The 19,257-nt window shown below is 38.9% G+C and overlaps 1 protein-coding gene across 1 annotated transcript in view; it reads right to left on the bottom strand.

Annotated features, from left to right (window-relative positions):
• AQR (aquarius intron-binding spliceosomal factor) overlaps positions 1-19,257 on the bottom strand; it is a gene marked incomplete at its 3' end in the record, with an annotated part of 97,481 nt that overhangs the window by 76,565 nt on the left and 1,659 nt on the right. The window contains exons 2-5 of the mRNA XM_079768749.1: positions 15,992-16,048; positions 12,202-12,242; positions 5,186-5,221; positions 2,210-2,330 (exon numbers count right to left, since the gene is read on the bottom strand). Coding sequence (XP_079624875.1) covers positions 2,210-2,330; positions 5,186-5,221; positions 12,202-12,242; positions 15,992-16,048 — 255 coding nt within the window. The remainder of the gene's footprint in view (positions 1-2,209; positions 2,331-5,185; positions 5,222-12,201; positions 12,243-15,991; positions 16,049-19,257) is intronic.

Raw genomic sequence — 19,257 nt, forward strand, 5'->3', positions numbered from 1 at the left:
CCCAGTGCACAGATTTGTGCACCAGTGGGGTCCCTCAGCCTGGCCTGCGCCCTCTCACAATTCAGGACCCCTCGGAGGATGTCAGACTGCCGGTTTCGAGAGATGTAGTAGTGTGCGAAGCTGCAGGTGGCCAGGGAGGAGCCTAAGCCAGGGAGGGCGCCCCGCCCCTCCCACTCATCCTAGCCCCGCTGCGCCTGCTGCCGCTGAGCCCTGCATCTGGCATCCATTGATCAGCTGAGAGGCGCTCCCACTGTGGGAGCACACTGACCACCAGGGGGCAGCTCCTGCGTTGAGCGTCTGCTCCTTGGTGGTCAGTGCGCATCATAGTGACTAGTCAAAAGGTCGACTGTGCTTAGCGTTTTATATATATAGATAGATGGTAGCAAGTCAAATAGTATAGGTTTCTGGACTATTGAAAGTTGCAGAAATCTTTGGCTAATACAATAATGGCTTTAATTTCTTTATCTTTTCTTCTGTGGATTATGCCTGTAACTACCTTAGGCTTTATTGTCTCAGTAAGGATCTGAAGTGGTTTAATTCTTCTGATTTAAACAAAAGAAACAGCATCTTCAGCAAAAATTATAGTGCTCCCACTCTAATTAATCTCAAGGACACCCTCTCCTGTTTTATATTCCCTCTTTACTCTTAACATGTAATGTTTTTTTTAAAAAGTATGAATAATGTAAAAACATTCAATTCTCTCTTTGATCTACCTCTCCATTTAGTTTCTACCACATCTCTCTCCTTCCACAGACAAGTGCTCCAAATGTACAGTCCACACTAGTTGTTTTCATTCACTTCTCTAAAACAACTTCCACCCACAGCAGCCCCCAACACTGTCAAGTCCAAAGGACTCTTCCCACCCTCAACTCCTGTTCAATGTGCTACAGGCTCTTCCCTTTTTCCCTTATGCGGCAGTGGTTACCTAGAGTTCTAGCTTCGTTCTTCTTCTACCCTCCAATACCTCACTACCAAATGCTAATGATTTCAAATACACATCTTCTGTCCAGATTTCTCACTTTAGTTCTAATCTTACATTCCTCTGTAGTAATACCTTACATTCCAAGGGCAATTTAAACTTGATAAATCCAAAACTCAATTCAACAATTTTGTGCCCTCCAAAGTATTCCTCAATCCTCTGTTACCTATTTGGTAAATGGCATTATCTTTCATATCCAATTGACCAAGCCTGGAAGGTTACTGAAAATATTACCCTTCTCTAATGCTACAGTGATTATCAAGTCCAATGAATTCTACTCTCTAAATCTCTGTGTAACCTCTTTTCTTAACCTGCACTGCCATTTCTCTATTTCAAATCACCAAAGTGGTCTTTATAATATGCAAACTGATCAGGTCATTCTCTAACTCAAAAGATTTCCCCTCTTCTTTCCTAAGGTAGTTTAAAGCAACTTCAAGAAATCCCTAAGATCTCTCAATAAGACACAATGCCTATATATATTTTACATTGGGCTCTAATCTGCCATAATGGTAGTCACTTAATGAATATTTGACAAAAGAAACCACACTTTTATTTTAAAGAGTCTAACACCTTTTCACTTTGGAGACCAACCCTCAAAAGAGATGACAAGTATCCAATCCCTTTTTTCATTGAAAAAAGAATGACTGAAAGGGAAGAAACTCATTTTATGGTGGCCAAAGGACGCCTAGATTTTGAACATCTACTGACAAGCCTCTATTACATTAAGCACAAAGAGAAAATGTCAGTCTATTAGAAGATTCAAAACAGTAAAACGGATCCCAAATCAGAGACAAAGAGAAAACTGAAATTACAGTATAAACGTCTGTCTTGACTTTGGAAACACTATTTTATACACATGAAACTACAGTTGTGAAATAAGGCACTGCAAAATATTAGCTCACTTGAGCATTATCTATCTGCACTAATTAATATAAACTTCTCTGATGTAAAAGTCTTTATAATCCATGTCATTCTTTTTTTTTAAGCACAAAGCAGAAAAATAATTCCACATTCATAATTTTTTTAATTAATAGTAAATTAGTTTGAAGAAAGTATTGAAATCAAATGAAATCTAATATTATTTTTTAATATATCTATTCTTTCTCTCAACATTTACTTTATTATTGGGTAAAATTCTGTTCTGAAAACATTACTTAGTACCAGTAAAAAGTTCTGCTACTTTGCAATGGCTTTAAGTGAGCACAGTATGAAGTAACTTAAATCTGTTACCTCCCATGCAGGGACATTTTCTCTGAATTTCTCATTCACCATACAACAGATGGACATTAAATAGGCCTTGCTGGACACTTCCGGGGAATAATTCATCCAGAGGTAATTTTCAAGGTATTGGCTGTGAAGAGTGAAAAGGCATAGGGTATTTCTTTAGTTACTGACATTTGTAATATGTCATTCACCTGAAAAGCATATTATTTACAACTTTCTGAGAATATTTTGAATTTCTGTATTTATAATTTGAGAAACCTTCACAAATTTACTTGTAAAACAGGTCACTACTTACTACAAACTTATGTATAGCAAATGCAGCTTTGGAGAATTAGAGTGTTATATTTCAAATAGGAAGACATCAAAGGTTACTGACATGTAATTATCACCACGAGAACATTAGGTCTGCCTTTACCTACGGCTCTTTGTAGAGTAATAAAAATATCTGACAAACGTCAGTTTTAAAACAAAATGATATGATGGGCAGTTTCAGAGAGAAATGTAATAGAGAATTAACCCTGCCTCCTATCAGAACCAAGTGACTTCAAAAGAAAGATACTTAACAATCAAGAGTCTTTGTAATATTTAATTTACGAGGTATTCAACATAAGTCAGTTTTCAAGATAACTGGTATTTCCCCCTCAAGATACCAAAATTCTTATTTTAAGACCTTGGTGAAAATATTCTTAATCAAATACATATTTCTGATTCCCAAAACATAACTTAGTCATTTCTTATGCAGAGTAGTTATAAGCATCAGTTACTGTACTGGGCTGTACTCTAAAGCAGCGGTTGCCAACCTTTTGGACCTCACGGACCACCAGTGGACCGCGGACCTCCGGTTGGCGACCGCTGCTCTAAAGCACTAATTTTTGAAAAGCAGGATTTGTTGTTCCTACTTTAAATAATTCCACATGCATAACGTTTTAATCACTTACACCTGCGTGTGCATGTGCGCGCACACACACACACAGAGACAATTAAGTGTTTTAGATTCTGCAATGCACTATAACTTTTCTATTACTTCTATGCTTCAAAGATTTGCTCACATTGGTATTTCCATGAGTCTATCTTTAGCAATCCTTCTTGCTTAATATGTGAGAACCTAGGAAACTTGATATGGAATATTTTACTCAAAATAATGGTCAAGGCTTCAAGTTAGAAACTAAAGTGCTCTTTCATAAATAAAATGCATGAAGAATCATTTTATTCCTTTCTTACATATTTAAATTCCTTCTTTCTAAATTATGTCCATTAGAATTTCTGTTAGCAATGGTCTGTTAATGTGTCTGAAATATCTTTATTTCATGACAGTTTACCTGGTTATAGAATTCTTTCTAGATTGATAGGGGTTTTTTTCTGTTTACTAATCTTACTCTATTATCTTCTCTATCATTACAATTAAGAATTTTACATTCAATCTATTTTCCTTCTTCCTCTTTGAGTACTCTGTCTTTTTATTGAGAAGATTTTAAGATCTTTACTCTTTCTTTGTTGATCTACAGTTGCTCTGTTCACACTTTGCATTCTCACATAGAAATTATATAAAAGTCCCTGAAAGGTAACCAGTTTTTCAGTTATTAAAAATCATTCACTGTCATTGGTGCCTGCGATCTGTTCTGTTGCTTTCTCCTTCGGTTCCTACAGTGCTTTGGTATCTGATATTTGCCAGGACCATAGAATTTTGGTTTTATCCTAATTGTATATCGGCATACTCTTGATTTGTTCCTGTTTTCTTGAGAGATGATATGATGGAAAGGGCATTATTAACCTAAGGGCCAGATGGGTCCAATTCCTAGCCTCAGTATTTCCCTCTATAAAATAAGTATGATCTTACTGTGGTTATTTAGTAACCTCAGTATGCTTTCTAGTCTTAACATTAAGTCTAAAATATTACCAAGTTGTGGAGGGAATGTCAGATATCTCTCTTTATTATTTTTTTTAAGAGAAGTATTTCATTTTATATGAATAGCCATGCTGTAGTTACAGGGTATCTCTCCAAAGGCAGGTCCAATTAAGCATTGAATACTTAAATGAGATCAAGTATTCAATAACAACACATTTCTTAGGCTATAGTAGGTAGTCAACTTACTAGTTAATCCATAACTATAAACTTTAATTTCTCTCTGTAAAAATGGTAAGAACACCTACTTCATGCCATTTGTTTGTGAGGATCAAATCAGTGTTGTGTAGGTATTAACAGTTGTCAAAAGAGAGACTCTGACCTCCGATGCAGACTAAACCTCAAGATAGCATAGAGAAACAGAAAAATGAGCTTTGGCATCAGACATTGGCATCCCAACTCTGCCAATTACTTGACTGCATTATGTTCAACAAATTACTTCATCTCTCTGATCTCAGGTTCTTCCTCCATTAAATGTAAAGTATAATACTGAATTTGCAAGGTTGCTATGAGAGCTCTGTATGTAAAATATTTAACATTGTGCCTACCTAGTACAAGACAAGTATTCAATAAATGGTAACTATTACTATCATAAACAACTCTGGCTTTTATTTCCAGCCTACAGGCCATACCTGGTTGAAATATAACCTAATTTACTTTCACGATCTAAAAATTGTACATTCTCTTTAGTCTGAAATATTTATAAGTGGCTAGGTCAGAACAAGACTGCCTTGGTAACAGCAACTTAGCTTGGAAGGGGAAAAAATGGCTATAGAATGAACTCCAATTTACTTACACTGATGACTAGTGGAACCAAGTAAAAGTTCAGAAACTGCTCAGCACACACTATCTTAATTATTGAGAAACAATTCAAAATACTATTTATAATGACAATGTAGCATCATCTTTGAAAACAAAGGATATCATATACATATTCCAAAGTAAGCAAATCACAATACAAATCTTCAAAAATTTAGAATTATTTTCTTAACCACTCACAGAAATGTATAAAAATTTTATCTAAATGTTAAATCATACTGTCATATTTAACGTCATCAAAGTAAAGACTTTTAACTCACCTAAATTCCAAGAGCATTATCTTTCTGATGGCAAACCTAAAATTATAAAAATAAATAATAAAAAAATTTAAATAGAAAATATAAACATTTCTGATTTATCAGTGTAGATGTATTTTAGATGTTTTAATTGATTCACATATCACAATAATCATACTTACTAATAGATATGCACTGATAAAAGCTAATTTTGCTTTTAGATTTTTTGGTTTGTGTTTTGTTTCAGAGTAGTTTAATTTTTAAAAACTGCCAAAGAACAGTAACAAGTTCCCATGTAAGAAACACAATCAGCACCATGACATACCAGGATATAACACAGAGATTCACAGCCAAATAATTCTAATCAAAACACAAATGTTCGTTAATATTAATAATATTGGATTGAAATTGCCAAATGCTTGCATGTTTCAATTTCTTAAAAATGACCAACACTCTTTCATTTAATATTGAAATAAAAACAAGAGACACATGTATATATCACCATGTCTGGGAATCAGACTTTTCACATGCTTTGTAGTCTTAACATTAAGTCTAAAATATTATAAAATTGTGAAGGTAATATCAATTATCTCTCTTTATTATTTTTTAATACAAGTATTTCATTTTATATGAATAAACCATGCTATAATTCAGGGTATTTCTCCACAGGCAGGTCCAAAGGTCCACTAATTTAGTTTTATCATTTTGTATATTAGAAACAAAGTAGCCAGACCAGGACTCTGCCACTGGATAATAGCCTCTGGCTTTAAAAACTAAATGAATTATCTATATATCCTATCTAATAAAAGAGTAATATGCAAATTGACCGTCACTCCAACGCACAAGATGGCCGTCACAAGATGGATGGCAGGAGAGGGTAGTTGTAGGCGATCAGGCCAGCAGGGGAGGGCAGTTGGGAGGGACCAGGCCTGCAAGGGAGGGCAGTTGGGGGCAATCAGGTCTACAGGGGAGGGTAGTTAGGGGTGACCGGGCCGGCAGAGGAGGGCAGTTAGGGGTGACCGGGCTGGCAGGGGAGGGAAGTAAGGGGAGGGCAGTTGGGGGGGACCAGGCCAGCAGGAGAGGGCAGTTGGGGGGGACCAGGCCTGCAGGGGAGGGCAGTTGGGGGTGACCAGGCCTGTAGGGGAGGACAGTTAGGGGCAACCAGGCCAGCAGAGGAGGACAGTTAGGGGCGACCAGGCTGGCAAGGGAGGGCAGTTAGGGGTTACGGGGCCAGCAGGGGAGGGCAGTTGGGGGTGACCAGGCTTGCAGGGGAGGACAGTTAGGGGCAAATAGGCTGCCAGGGGAGCAGTTAGGCATCAATCAGGCTGACAGGGGAGTGGTTAGGGGGTGATCAGGCTGGCAGGCAGGTTATCAGGAAGGCAGGCAGGCGAGCAGTTAGGAGCCAGCAGTCCTGGATTGTGAGAGGGCAGTTGGACATCCCTCAAGGGGTCCCAGATTGAAGAGGGTGCAGGCTGGGCTGAGGGACACCGCCCCCCCTCCCGTGCACGAATTTCATGCACTGAGCCTCTAGTAAGATATAAAATGGGTCTTGGATTAGATATTATGTCAGAAGACATTTAAAGATAAGAATGAAAAGCTAAAAGTAACAATAAAAAATATAAGTAATTTAAAGGATTTGGAGATGTTATGTTTTTTTGTTACCAATATTTACTGAGAGCATGTTTTCTGCCTGTCTCTATGCCAAGAGTTTAACATGAATTTCATTAAATACTCCTAAAGTTGAGTAATTATGTACAATAAATTGGGTGCATTAACTCTATTGTTAACTGGCTCATTAAATTTGATAAGGAAAAGAGGGGTGTGCAAAGGGAACTTCTGTTGCTGCTGTAATTGTCCCTGCTTCCTTTCTTGGGCTATGGTTGTGTGAAAACATGAGGTCTGGAGCTGCGGAAGCCCCCTTGCAACCACACAGGGAAAGCCAACACTGGGCCCGTCTTATTCTATATTGTTAAAGAATAAGACGGCCCCCGACATTACAGATTTCTGGTTTACCTACTTCCAGATTTATTGTTAAACTAGGGGCCCAGTGCACAAAGATTCGTGCATGGGGGATGGTTCCCTCAGCCCGACCTGCACCCTCTCCAATCTGGGAGCCCTTAGGGGAGTCCTCTCCAATCTGGGAGTTTCTGAGCGAATTGAGTGAATCATATGAGCGAATTGTCTGAGACCCCAACCCAGTTTGGTTTGGTGCTCACAGAATAATAGAGGTCTTTTTTTTTTTCTTTGCTCCATTGGTGGAGATTTTCTAGAAGTTGCAGGATATCTTCCCTTTAATTTTTCCTCGACACTCTGACTTAACTTATGTCTCTCACCTTTGCTTTCCCTCCATCCCCACCCACAACAGTAACTTGCTCCAGGCTCACTTTGCTCTAGTGTCTAAAAGATCCTGCAAGCGTCTGCCACCAGAACTATGATTCCCAGCATTCCTGGTGCTCCCCGCGCTCTGGGCTTCTGCTTCCGGTACAGGGGCTGCACAAACCAAAAGGACTGCGAACTCCAGCCGCCCCCAGGCCAGGCTGACAGAACTGGACACTCCAGTGGTGTCCCTGGGACCCCGGCTGCTCTACGCCGGTGTGCACGCGCGCTGGCCACAGGCTCGAAAGGGATGGGGTCCCAGGGACCCCTGCCCCATCACCCTGGCTACACGGAGGGCGGGTGGGCGTCCCACCCTGCCCCCGGCCGCTCGGCGGCTGCGCCCATGTGCACTGACCACAGGCCCGCCATCTTTGTTGGGTTAATTTGCATGCTCGCTCCTGTTTGGCTGTGGCATCACAGATGTATGGTCAATTTGCATATTTATCTATTATTAGTATAGACAGATGATTAAAAAACAATAATTGTGTGCAAAAGAAGCCAAGCACAAAAGATTACATACTGTGTGATTCTCTTTATTTGTAGCTCAAAAACAAGCAAAACTATAGAGTTCATTTTGCATATCTATATATATAAAAAGGCAGCTACCGTAATGGCCATGATGACCTAACAACTGGTCGCTATGATGCCCACTGTGGCCAGCGAACTGCCCAATCAGGAAGTGGGGCTGGTGGCCAAACTCGCTGTCGCTCCCCCCCTGCCAGCCTGCCTCTGATTGGACTCTCCCACCCCAATCAAGAGTGGGGCCTGCTGGCCAAACAACCCCTTTCCTTCCCCACCCCCCGCCGGCCAGCTGTGCCCAGATCAGCCTGCCCCACCACAATAGGCCTGCAGTCCCTCCCCACGGCCGGCCAGCCCCTGATTGCACCCTCCCACCCCAAAAGGGAATGGGGCTGGGCGGCCAACCTCCTGGAGCTCCTCTCCTGGCTGCCCCACCACTGGTCACACCCCCCACCTCAATAGGGGGTGGGGCTTGCCAGCCAACCTCCTGCCGCCCCTCCCCCATCCAGCCACACACCCCATGGGCCCCCACCATCCTGATTGGCCACAGCCCCTCACCCTGGCCAGCCCCACCCCTGATCGCCCCCCCCACCCCAATAGGGGGCGGAAATAGCCGGCCAATTTCCTGCAGCCCCTCTCCCCACCTGGCCCTACCCCAGATCGGCCCCCCCACCCCGATCAGGGGCAGGACCGGCTGGCCAACCACCCATGGCCGCTCCCCCAGGCCGCTGGCCCCAATCAGCACCCCCTACCCACCCCATTCGGAGGCAGGGCTGGCTGGCCCACCGCCCACAGCCCCTCCCCATGGCGGGCCCCACCCTCAATTGGCCCCCCAACGCCAATTGGGGGCGGGGCTTGCCGGCCAATCACCTGAGAACCCTTCCCCCACCTTTCCAGGCCCTGATTGGGGACCCTGATCGGGCCCCGATCCAGATGGGCCGGCCGGCAAACTTCTCACCATCTCCTCCTCCCGACAGGCCCAGCCCCAATCCACCCCGATTGGGGCCGGGCTGGCCGGACCCCACCAGTGCACAAATTTGTGCACTGAGCCTCTAGTTTACATATTAAAATGGTAAAGGAAAGGGGCATGCAAGAGCTTCTGGGATGCTGACAATTTTTCTTTCTTTTTTGCCGTGGTGGTGGTGGTTATGAATTATAATAATTCAGAAAGTTATACATTTCTGTTTTATGCTCTTTCCTGTTATATTTCATAGTAAAGGGATTTAAACATTTTAAATAAAAATAAATGTAAACAAACACTGTCAAAGTAAATTGTTCTACAACTCACCCTTTTTTTTTTTTTTCAGTATAAAAACCACTTGGATAAATTCCTAACAGGATTAATAATCATAGCAAAGTATGATGGTTCAGCATCCTAAAGGGCAGTGAACCCTGTCCTATTTAAGAACAGAGTACTGAATAGAGTCAGAGACAAGAATTTAATACCTGGCTTTGCCTGTTACTACTAGGAAAGGACTTGGGCTCGTTACTTGACCTCTCGGTATCTCCTTTTCCTCACTCATAAAGTGAGAATAATGTGACTATCACAGGGTTATGTAAGTATAAAAAAGCTACTATATGCAAGATGCTCAGAATAGAATCTGGCAGATAGTAAGCACTCAAGAAGTAACAATTATTTTTAATACTGTAAAATCACACAAAAATATGTTAAGACAAGCTTGCCAACTTTGATAATGGATAGCAAATTGAATCGTATAATATACCCCATGTTACAGGGGTAATCAGGCAATATGATGTTTTAAGATCTAATTCTGAGGTCCTAAACATGATCACTGTACCATAAGAATGTTAAGAACTGACTAATTCCATGGTTTTTACTGTGCAAAAGCACCAAGATAGAACACTGCCAATGTACTGGCTGCCAAGATGGTTCTTAGGGACATAGGGTAGATGTGCCAAAAATGAATATTACAGGAATCTTAATGTATAATACTAAGAGTGTCTTATGTCTGTAAACTGCCTATTTTGAAAGACTACAAACAAGTTCATAAATCTAACAGCTAGCCATTCCCCAATAATGTAGATGCTATGAGCACATAACACAGCAACAGAGCTTCCACAAGGCACTGGTCTAAAAAATAATCATTTAAATTTTTAAATGTGCACTACAGTTTATGTGTTTTAAAAGTGCATTTAATTTTTTGAACTTGGAGACTTGGGGGCAGAATGCAATAATTTTACTTGTATTCAAATATTTAAAAATGTGTAGAAGATGTGAATATGGCTGTTCAAAGTGCCATGGTAAATCTAAGTGAGCCCCACTGATGAAGATTACCTGTTTCAGCAATTTAAAATAATGCAGCCAAAGTCTATATAATTTAAAAATCATTGGCAGATTTTAGTTATACAAAAATTATCTTTGAGGAACAAAGGTCCAAATAAAACAAACAAAAACACAAACAATTACTATCCACTGGATTGAAAGCCTGTTCTGAAAAGAGGCAGAGAACCAGTTCTGAAAGCTCAAGATAATTTTCAGATTGATATACCCTTAGCATAGAAGAAATAAGGATCCTTGAATTTATCTACTGTTCATCTTTAGTTAAGTTCCTCAGGCAATTTCATCCGTACCCACCCTCCGACCAACAAGTCATTATGTTATACATATCTGCTCAAATTTCCTATCTTTAGAAGATTTTTGCCTGCTCATTCAATCCAAAATAGCAGCCTTTGTCACTGAATTCTTACCACACTTAATTTCAATCCATAGCATTTACTACCTGTTGATATTATATATCTGTATATCAAGAATTAGAAGGTAAGCTTCATAAGTTGAGACTTCAACTGCCACAGTCACTGTGTATCCTTAGCATTGAAAAGGTGGTCGATACAAAGTGGGCTCAACCCCAGTCCTCTCTTCTGAGCTCTTCACCTAGATACCCAACTGCTTATTCTCCATCTCCATCTGCATGGCTCATTAGTAACAAAAATTAAACACTTCCCAAAGGGACCTAATGATCAACACCCAATCCCACCCCAACCATAACAAAAGTCAGTAACAGGCACCAATAATCACTTAGCAAGCTAAGTCCAAAACTTTGGAGTCATCACTGATTCCTCCTGTTTCCTCACTCACCACATCCAACCATCAACCATCTCCTCACTTTTCTCCCAAACTGGCAACTTCTCTCCATCCCAACTTTCCACACTAATCCAAGCCATCATTATCTTGAACCTAACTACTATAATATTCCCCTAACCAATTTCCTGCCTCTTAGCCCCTCTAAATTCTCCTTTAAAAATATTACCATTGTGCTTACAACTCTTCACTGGCTTCCCTTACTCCTCAAAAATTCTTTAACATGGTCTTTGGTCCTGCCTATGTCTGCAGGCTCACCAAACAATTGAAACGAAATAACCAGTCTCTTATTTTGGCATTGCCATGGTTTTGCCTTTACAGTATTTAGCAAAATTTACCTCATAAAACTCAACAAATGAAAAATATCAAATCTGAGATTTTGTAAGGTTTGTGACATTCACAACATAGATGCTTCTATTTTAAATTTGGTCAACTATCCTTTTAAAATATGCACTGGGGATTTATATCTACAAGTGCAGATATGGAGATATACCCAAGATGCATTGTTTTTGGTGTTGGGTTTTTATGGCATGATACTGAAAGGTATGTAGAATATGAAATTTTTCTTGTTTAAAAAAATCTGGAGTGGAAGTAGACTGGAACATATATACAGACAAATAAATAAACTGAAGGTTAAGAGATAGGAAAGAAGATTTATTTATATTTACCCCCTTCTGTATATTGCTCAAAAATTTTTATTATATATATAAAACACATATTTTATTATTTTACATTTAACTATGATGTATGTTTTACTTTTAAATTTTTTAAAATAAACATTTAAAAGATTAATTAGAAAATAAGAAAGTTAGTACTAGTTGAATTGATATAAATAATTTTCATACTTACTCTCCCTCACATTCCTTCAAAAACAAAATAAACCCTTATGACACTTAAGCAGCTAGATTAAAGTTTTCTAGTCACCATTTCTCTGATGACCAAATTAAAAAAAGAAAATTCTAATTACGATCACATTCTGTTAAGAAGTTAAGATCCAAGTTAGTCCCATTTAATCCCTATAAATGAAAATTAAACTAATTCCTACCTTGATTTGACAATCTCTTTCTCATATATATCTTCAATGACCTGTTATTAAAAATATAAAAATGTTTATTATATCAAACAACATTTTTTCAGACCCTAAATTTACTGAGAATTACACAAAATATTTTGGTTTAGGAAAGCTATAAAATATTATTGCCACTGAAATTTTTCATAATCCCATCATTTTCCTCAAAATGTGATAACAGAAAGCAAAATAGTGGAAAACATAAATAATAAAAAGAGCCCTAGAAAGAAGCATTACAATTATGTGTTCAAACTTAAGTGTCCTTTGATGGGTGATTGGATTAAAAATATGGTGTGGCCCATGTTGCTCGATGGTTAGAGTGTTGGCCCCACACTGAAGTATCAAGGGTTTGATTCCCGATCAAGGGCAGGTACTAGGGCCACAGGTTCGATTCCTGGCCCAGTTGGGGCACATGTAGGAGGCAAACAATTGATGTGTCTTTCTCACATCAATGTTTCTTTCTCTCTCTTGCCACCCCCCTTCCACTCTCTCTAAAAATCAATGAAAAAATATCCTCAGGTGAGGATTAACAAAAACAAAAAAACAAGAAAATGTGGTACAGCCCTGGCTGGATGGCTCAATTGGTTGGAGCATTGTTTCATATACCAAAAAGGTTGTGGGTTCGATTCCTGGTCAGGGCACATACCTAAGTTGCAAGTTCAATCCCCAATTGGGCATGTATGGAAGGAAACAGATAGATGTTTCCCTCACACATTGATGGTTCTCTCTCTCTCTCTCTCTCTCTCTCTCTCTCTCTCTCTCTCTCTCTCCCCCTCCCTCCCTCCCTCCCTCCCTTCCTCTCTCTCTAAAATCAATAAAAACATATCCAGGGTGAGGATTTTTTTTAAAAAGTGATACATATATATGTAAATACTACTCTTCCATAGGAAAGATAAAATACTTCCATTTATGACAACATGGATGGATTTCAAGAATATCATGGTAAGCCAAATAAGTCAGTCAGGAAAAGACAAAAACCATGATTTCACTCATATGTGGGATATAAACAGAAAGCAACAAATGAACAAAGAATACAAACAAAAACCTCATAGACACAGACAACACAGTATGGTGGCTACCACAGGATAGGGGTGGTAGTAAAAGGTAAAGGGGGTCAAATATATGGTGACAAAAAAAGATATGACTTTGGGTGATGGACACACAATGCAATATACACATCATATATTACAGAAATATACACTTGAAAGTTATAGAACCTTATTAACAAATGTCACCCCAATACATTTAATATAAAAACTATTTATTTGTATTATTTCTAGGGAAAATAAAAGTTTTTAAGATCAGGATCTTTTTTAAAACTTAATTTTAAAGTGCATAAATATTAACAGACTCAGTCTAATGTAAAATGTGCTTTCAAAAGCCAGAAAGAAAATAAAAATTAAAAATGTAAAGATATAATGGAAGCAAATGCTATTTGTTACACAGTTTTCCAAATACATAATGATAAAGCCTCAGAATTTCTATTTATTTAGGTTAGGGTAGGCAGAATAGTGTAATACTTCAGAATTTAGGCTCTGGAGTTGGAAGCCTGGTTCAAACCACCCATCTCCACTGCTGATGGCTAGGACACAAAAAAGATCTAATAATACAAAGTACCCCATGGGGTTGCTGTAAATAAGACAATGCATGCAAGGAATTTAGTACAAATCTTGGCACATGGTGAGCCTTTAATAGTTATCAGTAGAAGTAATAGCAGTACTAGTGATAAGTGAAAAAAAATATTCCTACTGAGTCTTGGCTGGTCTGGCTCAGTGGATAGAGCATCAGCCTGTGGACTTAAGGATCTCAGGTTCAATACCGGTCAGGGGTACATGCCCAGGTTTCAGGTTTGATCCTCAGTGGGGGGCATTGGGAGGCAACCAATCAGTAATTCTCTCTCATCACTGATGTTTCTATCTCTCCCTTCCTCTCTGAAATCAATAAAAATATATTAAAATATTTTTTAAATTCCTACTGTAAAATTATGAAGTGCTTTAACACGGTATAATATATTATTACTAGAGATCCAGTGCACGAAATTTGTGCACTCGGGGAGGGGGGTGTCCCTCAGCCCAGCCTGCGCCCTCTCGCAGTCCAGGAGCCCTCGGGGTATGTCCAACTGACCGCAGGGAGTGGGCCTAAGCCGTCAGTTGGACAGCCTTAGCGCTGCCACGGCGTGAGCCCGGCTTCTGGCTGAATGGCATTCCCCGTGGAAGCACACTGACCACCAGGGGGCAGCTCCGCCCTGGTGGTCAGTGTGCATCATAGCGACTGGTTGTTCCACTGCTTGGTCAATTTGCATATTAGCCTTTTATTATATAGGATTTTACTAGAGGCCCGATGCACGAAGATTCGTGCAAGAATAGGCCTTCCTTTCCCCTGGCTGCTGGCACCGCCTTCGCTTCCGCACCGCCTTCACTCCAGCCAGAGCCACCTTTCCGCCTTTACTCTGGCCAGAGCCGCCTCCCACCTCGTCATGTCAATTTGCATATTCCCTCCTTATTGGCTGTGGGTGCCGCCATCTTTGTCGTGGAGTTACAGTCAATTTGCATATTCCGTCTTTATTAGACAGGATGGTAACTGTAATGTCTTTTAACTGCTCAAAGTATATTTGTTAAATAAATGTGGGTGGTGGAGGGGGATGGTGAGGCAAGCAAGTCTTACTCAATTTATATGAGATTTTCTGTTATTGCTTTTCTTTTTATCAAAATTCAAATCATATAATAAAGTAGAGGGCATTATCTTCCTTAAATACCAACCCGTAAGAAAGTTCTTCTAAATAGGCATATGTAAGTTCACCTGGAATTATTACTTGTGTTAACTAAAACAATCTGGATATAAATTTAATTTCTAAAAGAAAGCCTAAATATAATTAGGTTAAACTCAATCTAGTAGTATCATCAATATGTCTTTGTAATTAATAAAAAATGTTCCTAGGAACCGCCATACCCAACATACAGAAAGACAGACATATATACAAACAGCATAAAATAAGAGAAAGCAACCTTGCTGACAATTAAGAATAACTAATATATGCCATGTATATTAATATATTCCTGATGAATAAAATGGGGTTGATGACAAAACAAAATATACTTAAAATATGTAAGCTTAAATAATGTCAGAAATTTTGGGTTAAGTTGGACTAAGGGTACCTTAAACAACAATTCAATTTATAATGAAACCAAGTCTTCATTACGTGTTAAATGGCATGTAAAAGGTCAGCCCTATTTCATTTAAAGACCTCCCTTTAAAAACCTATTTCAATGAGAGTTAATTCTACATTTAGGAAATTTTTCCTTTCATTTATTCTAAATTGCATCAACTGCATCAGAAGTCCATTCCCTTTCCTTATTGACTGTTACTAGTCCTTAGTCATCTATCTTCTACATTAAACTCCCACTTCCTCTATCATTATTAACGGTCTTTATCTCAGTTCACCAACCTAAAAATAAAAAACAATAGATTCTATTCTAATTAAACTGGCAAAAAGTTGTAGGAAAATTTCTGCATCTTTACAAAGATTTTCATTACATTGTCATTTATAATAATGATAAATTTAAAACAATCCATGAATCTTAAACAGAAAAACCCACATACTTTTTTTTAAAAGCTTAAAGGAAATTCAACAAAATGATAGTAGAGGTCATCTCTGAGTAGTAATTTTTATTTTCTTTATGTGTACCTTCCATATTTTCCAAATTTTCTAATATGAATATTAGTTTGATAATTAGAAAACTGTAGTTTTAACTTTCAAAACGCTTACCTTTATATCAAAAGGTGATTTTTTCTTGATATGGGGAGCCCAGTATTTACATGCCAACTGCAAAAGTAAACAGTATAAACAGTAAGTCAGACTGATACCATAGACTGATACTGAGATCTTTCACTGACAAGCTGTTTCTTAACAGGGCACTTACTGACACTTCGGGACAGAGTCATTCTACCTTCTAAGGGTCTACAGGGCTTGCAGGCCAGTTCACAGCCTTTGCCACAAACCACTAAATGCCATTAATGCCCTGCACTGCAACCTGCCATTGTGATTTAAAAAAACATAACATACTTTTTAACCACCAACAGCGAAACAACAGAGCAAAGTGAACAACCATAGTCAAATACCTTCAGCACAGAGATAAGGAAAGCCAGGTCTAGAAAGATTAAGTGAGCTGCCCAATATTACAATTAGTTAACCGTTGAGCCAGTACTGAAAACCAGAATCAGAAATCTTTGGGAATATTAATTTATAAAATAAACCTTTAAATTATTAGTACATACCCATCCCATACACACCTAAACAAAACCTTTAAAAAATTGTAGTTTATCAGTGGGTTATTATAGAGAATAAGAGTTGGTAGGTTAAAAACAAACAACAACAACAAAATAGAGTTGGCAGGTTATATTTCAGCATATGGGGTTTTACCTAGAAATTGTGAATTTTACACACATATCTACAATGTATCCAGTTACTTAGATGAACTGTATAATAAGAAACAACATGGTCTTACTGAGATACTGTTTTGTTTTGTTTTTTAAAGAACCTAAGCAACAATCTCTTGAAAAATAGAAAACTTTGGCAATGACAAAGACTCCGTATATTTCTAAAACAATTCTATGCAGTGTCTGGCATACTGGAGACACTCAAATAATAGCTGATGAATGGATGAATGAAGTAAAATCTGAAATGTTACCTCTTCTATGAGGCCTTCTTCACCCCGACCTGATGGTGACCAATTGATTCTTTGTTCTCTTCATTTTATAAATAACTCTATTATAGTCTTATCTTTCTGTATTATTATTTGCTTGCTTATCTATCTTTCCTGCCCACTTAATTGGAACACTTAAGAGATGGGACCTATGTCTTCTTTGCTACTAGAGCTCAGTTTCTATCACAGTTGACACGTTTAAAGAGCCTCCCAAGCAGCGAAAACATTGAGCCTGAGAAAGTCTCATAAACATTACAGTAATACCCCACTCATAGGACACTTTCCCAAATTATCAATCACCTTCCAACCCAAAAGAAAACACCTTATCCCCGATTATTCTGTGGTATTCTCACTTCCTCATTCTGCTCCATATCGGCAACACAAAACTCAGCCATCTTTTCCTAACATCATGCCATTAAAAGAACTGAATCTAGTCCAGCCTGTATGGTTCAATGGTTAAGTTTCGACCTATGAACCAGGAGATCATAGTTCAGTTCCCAGTCAGGGCACATGCTGGGGTTGTGGGCTCAATCCCCAGTAGGGGAATGCAGAAGGCAGCTAATCAATGATTCTCATCATTGATGTTTCCATGTCATTTTCACTCTCCCTACCTCTCTGAAATCAATAAAAATATATATTTTTTTAAAAAGAGAACTGAACCTGATCTGTTTTCTTGGATTTAGGGACTTGCAAATAAATACGTAAATCCTATCATCTGATCCAAACTGTTTACTATACCTCTCTACTTCATTAAAGATCTAGCAAACATTTATTAACATCTATCATGTCTCTTTTTTTTTTCTTTCCTGAGTTTCTCCTTTTCCTTGGGGTCTAACCTGTGACCTCTCAGACATCTCTACCTCCAGGAACATACTGCCCTTCCCCACACTCTCTAGTCTCATGTGAAATAGGAATTCTTCCAATTCTCCACTTAGTATAGCTATGACAGCACAGATTGTTAAAAACAAATCTTGAAAGATATAAAATAAGTAAAAATATAGTGGCATAAAAAAGTAAGGTCAAAGTTTAGATATCTAATCTTAAAACTAAATTTTAACCTCTACATCTCATTCATTCAATAATAATTTAAAAGCACCTTCTCTGGTCAGGTTTTGGGGGCTGGGAGGGAGGAGCGGAGGAGCAGGACCACCTACCGTCCTCTCTACCTAGAACACCTATTTCCCCACCTTCCTATTATTGTTTTAGACTCCATCTCTAATGGCACTTTCTCAATGAGAAAATTCTTTCCTTAGACAAGTGTAATCATTTTAAATTTTATTCTCAAAGCACTTCCCTCACATCACTATTCTGGCATTTATCACACTGAATTATGATGACTTCTTTAAGTCTCTTAAAGTCTCAATCCACAGACTGTGAACTCCCTGAAGACAAGGATCACATTTGATTCATCTTTCCAGCCGAAGAGTCCAAAACAGTCATCTGTCAAATAGTAAGCATTAATGTTTGCTATCATGGCCCAAGACTCCTGAGAATGTTCATTCCTCTCACCACATCTTAATGCGCCAGTATGTTTACTCATTACTTCACTCACTCACTCTTTCAGCAAATACATACCCGTCACACAATGTGTCCTAATACAACGCTAGGTGCTGGCAGTGCAAGGGGAGTAAAGCAGACATAGTCCCTAGCCTCAGTTCTCACAATCTAAAGCAGGATACGATACATAGCATATGTTTCCAAACAACATGCTGTAGGACATCTCAGTCAGGTGGTCCTGCTCCTCCTATAGTTTTAGTACCATCTTGAATGAATAACTTCGAAATTAATATTCAAACCCAGAACTTGCCAACACGTTAGGAATTCACACATTCAAGAGCCTTGTCAACACTTTCAATTGAATATCTACAGGCATCTCATACTTACCATGGCCAAAACAGAAATCTTGACATTCCCCACTAAACCTTCTCTTTTCCCAGCTTCCCCATCACAGTATATGTCCAAATCATTCGCCCAATTGTTCAAATTATGTTCAATTTGTCTCTTCTTCCATCCCTCCACAAACCTACTGCCTCTAGTTTCAGAGTATTTCAGTCGACTTCAATCTTTAATAGTACAGGTGATCATCATTATCTGGACCAAATGGTAACCCTATTCTACTTTTGTTCTCCTACCCCCATTCAATTAATTAATGTGGCACGTTAGCCACAGTGATCTTTCTAATATTCACTGGATTGCAATTAAAATCTATATTTAGAATAAAATCCAAACTTCATACCTCAGCCAACAAAACTGTATATGATCTGGTCCCTACACATTCTCTGTCCTCATCTCATACCATTCTCCCTCTTACTTCTTGTTTGCTATCCTG

This window comes from Cnephaeus nilssonii, assembly GCF_951640355.1.
Source record: "Cnephaeus nilssonii genome assembly, chromosome: 4".
NCBI lineage: Eukaryota > Metazoa > Chordata > Mammalia > Chiroptera > Vespertilionidae > Cnephaeus > Cnephaeus nilssonii.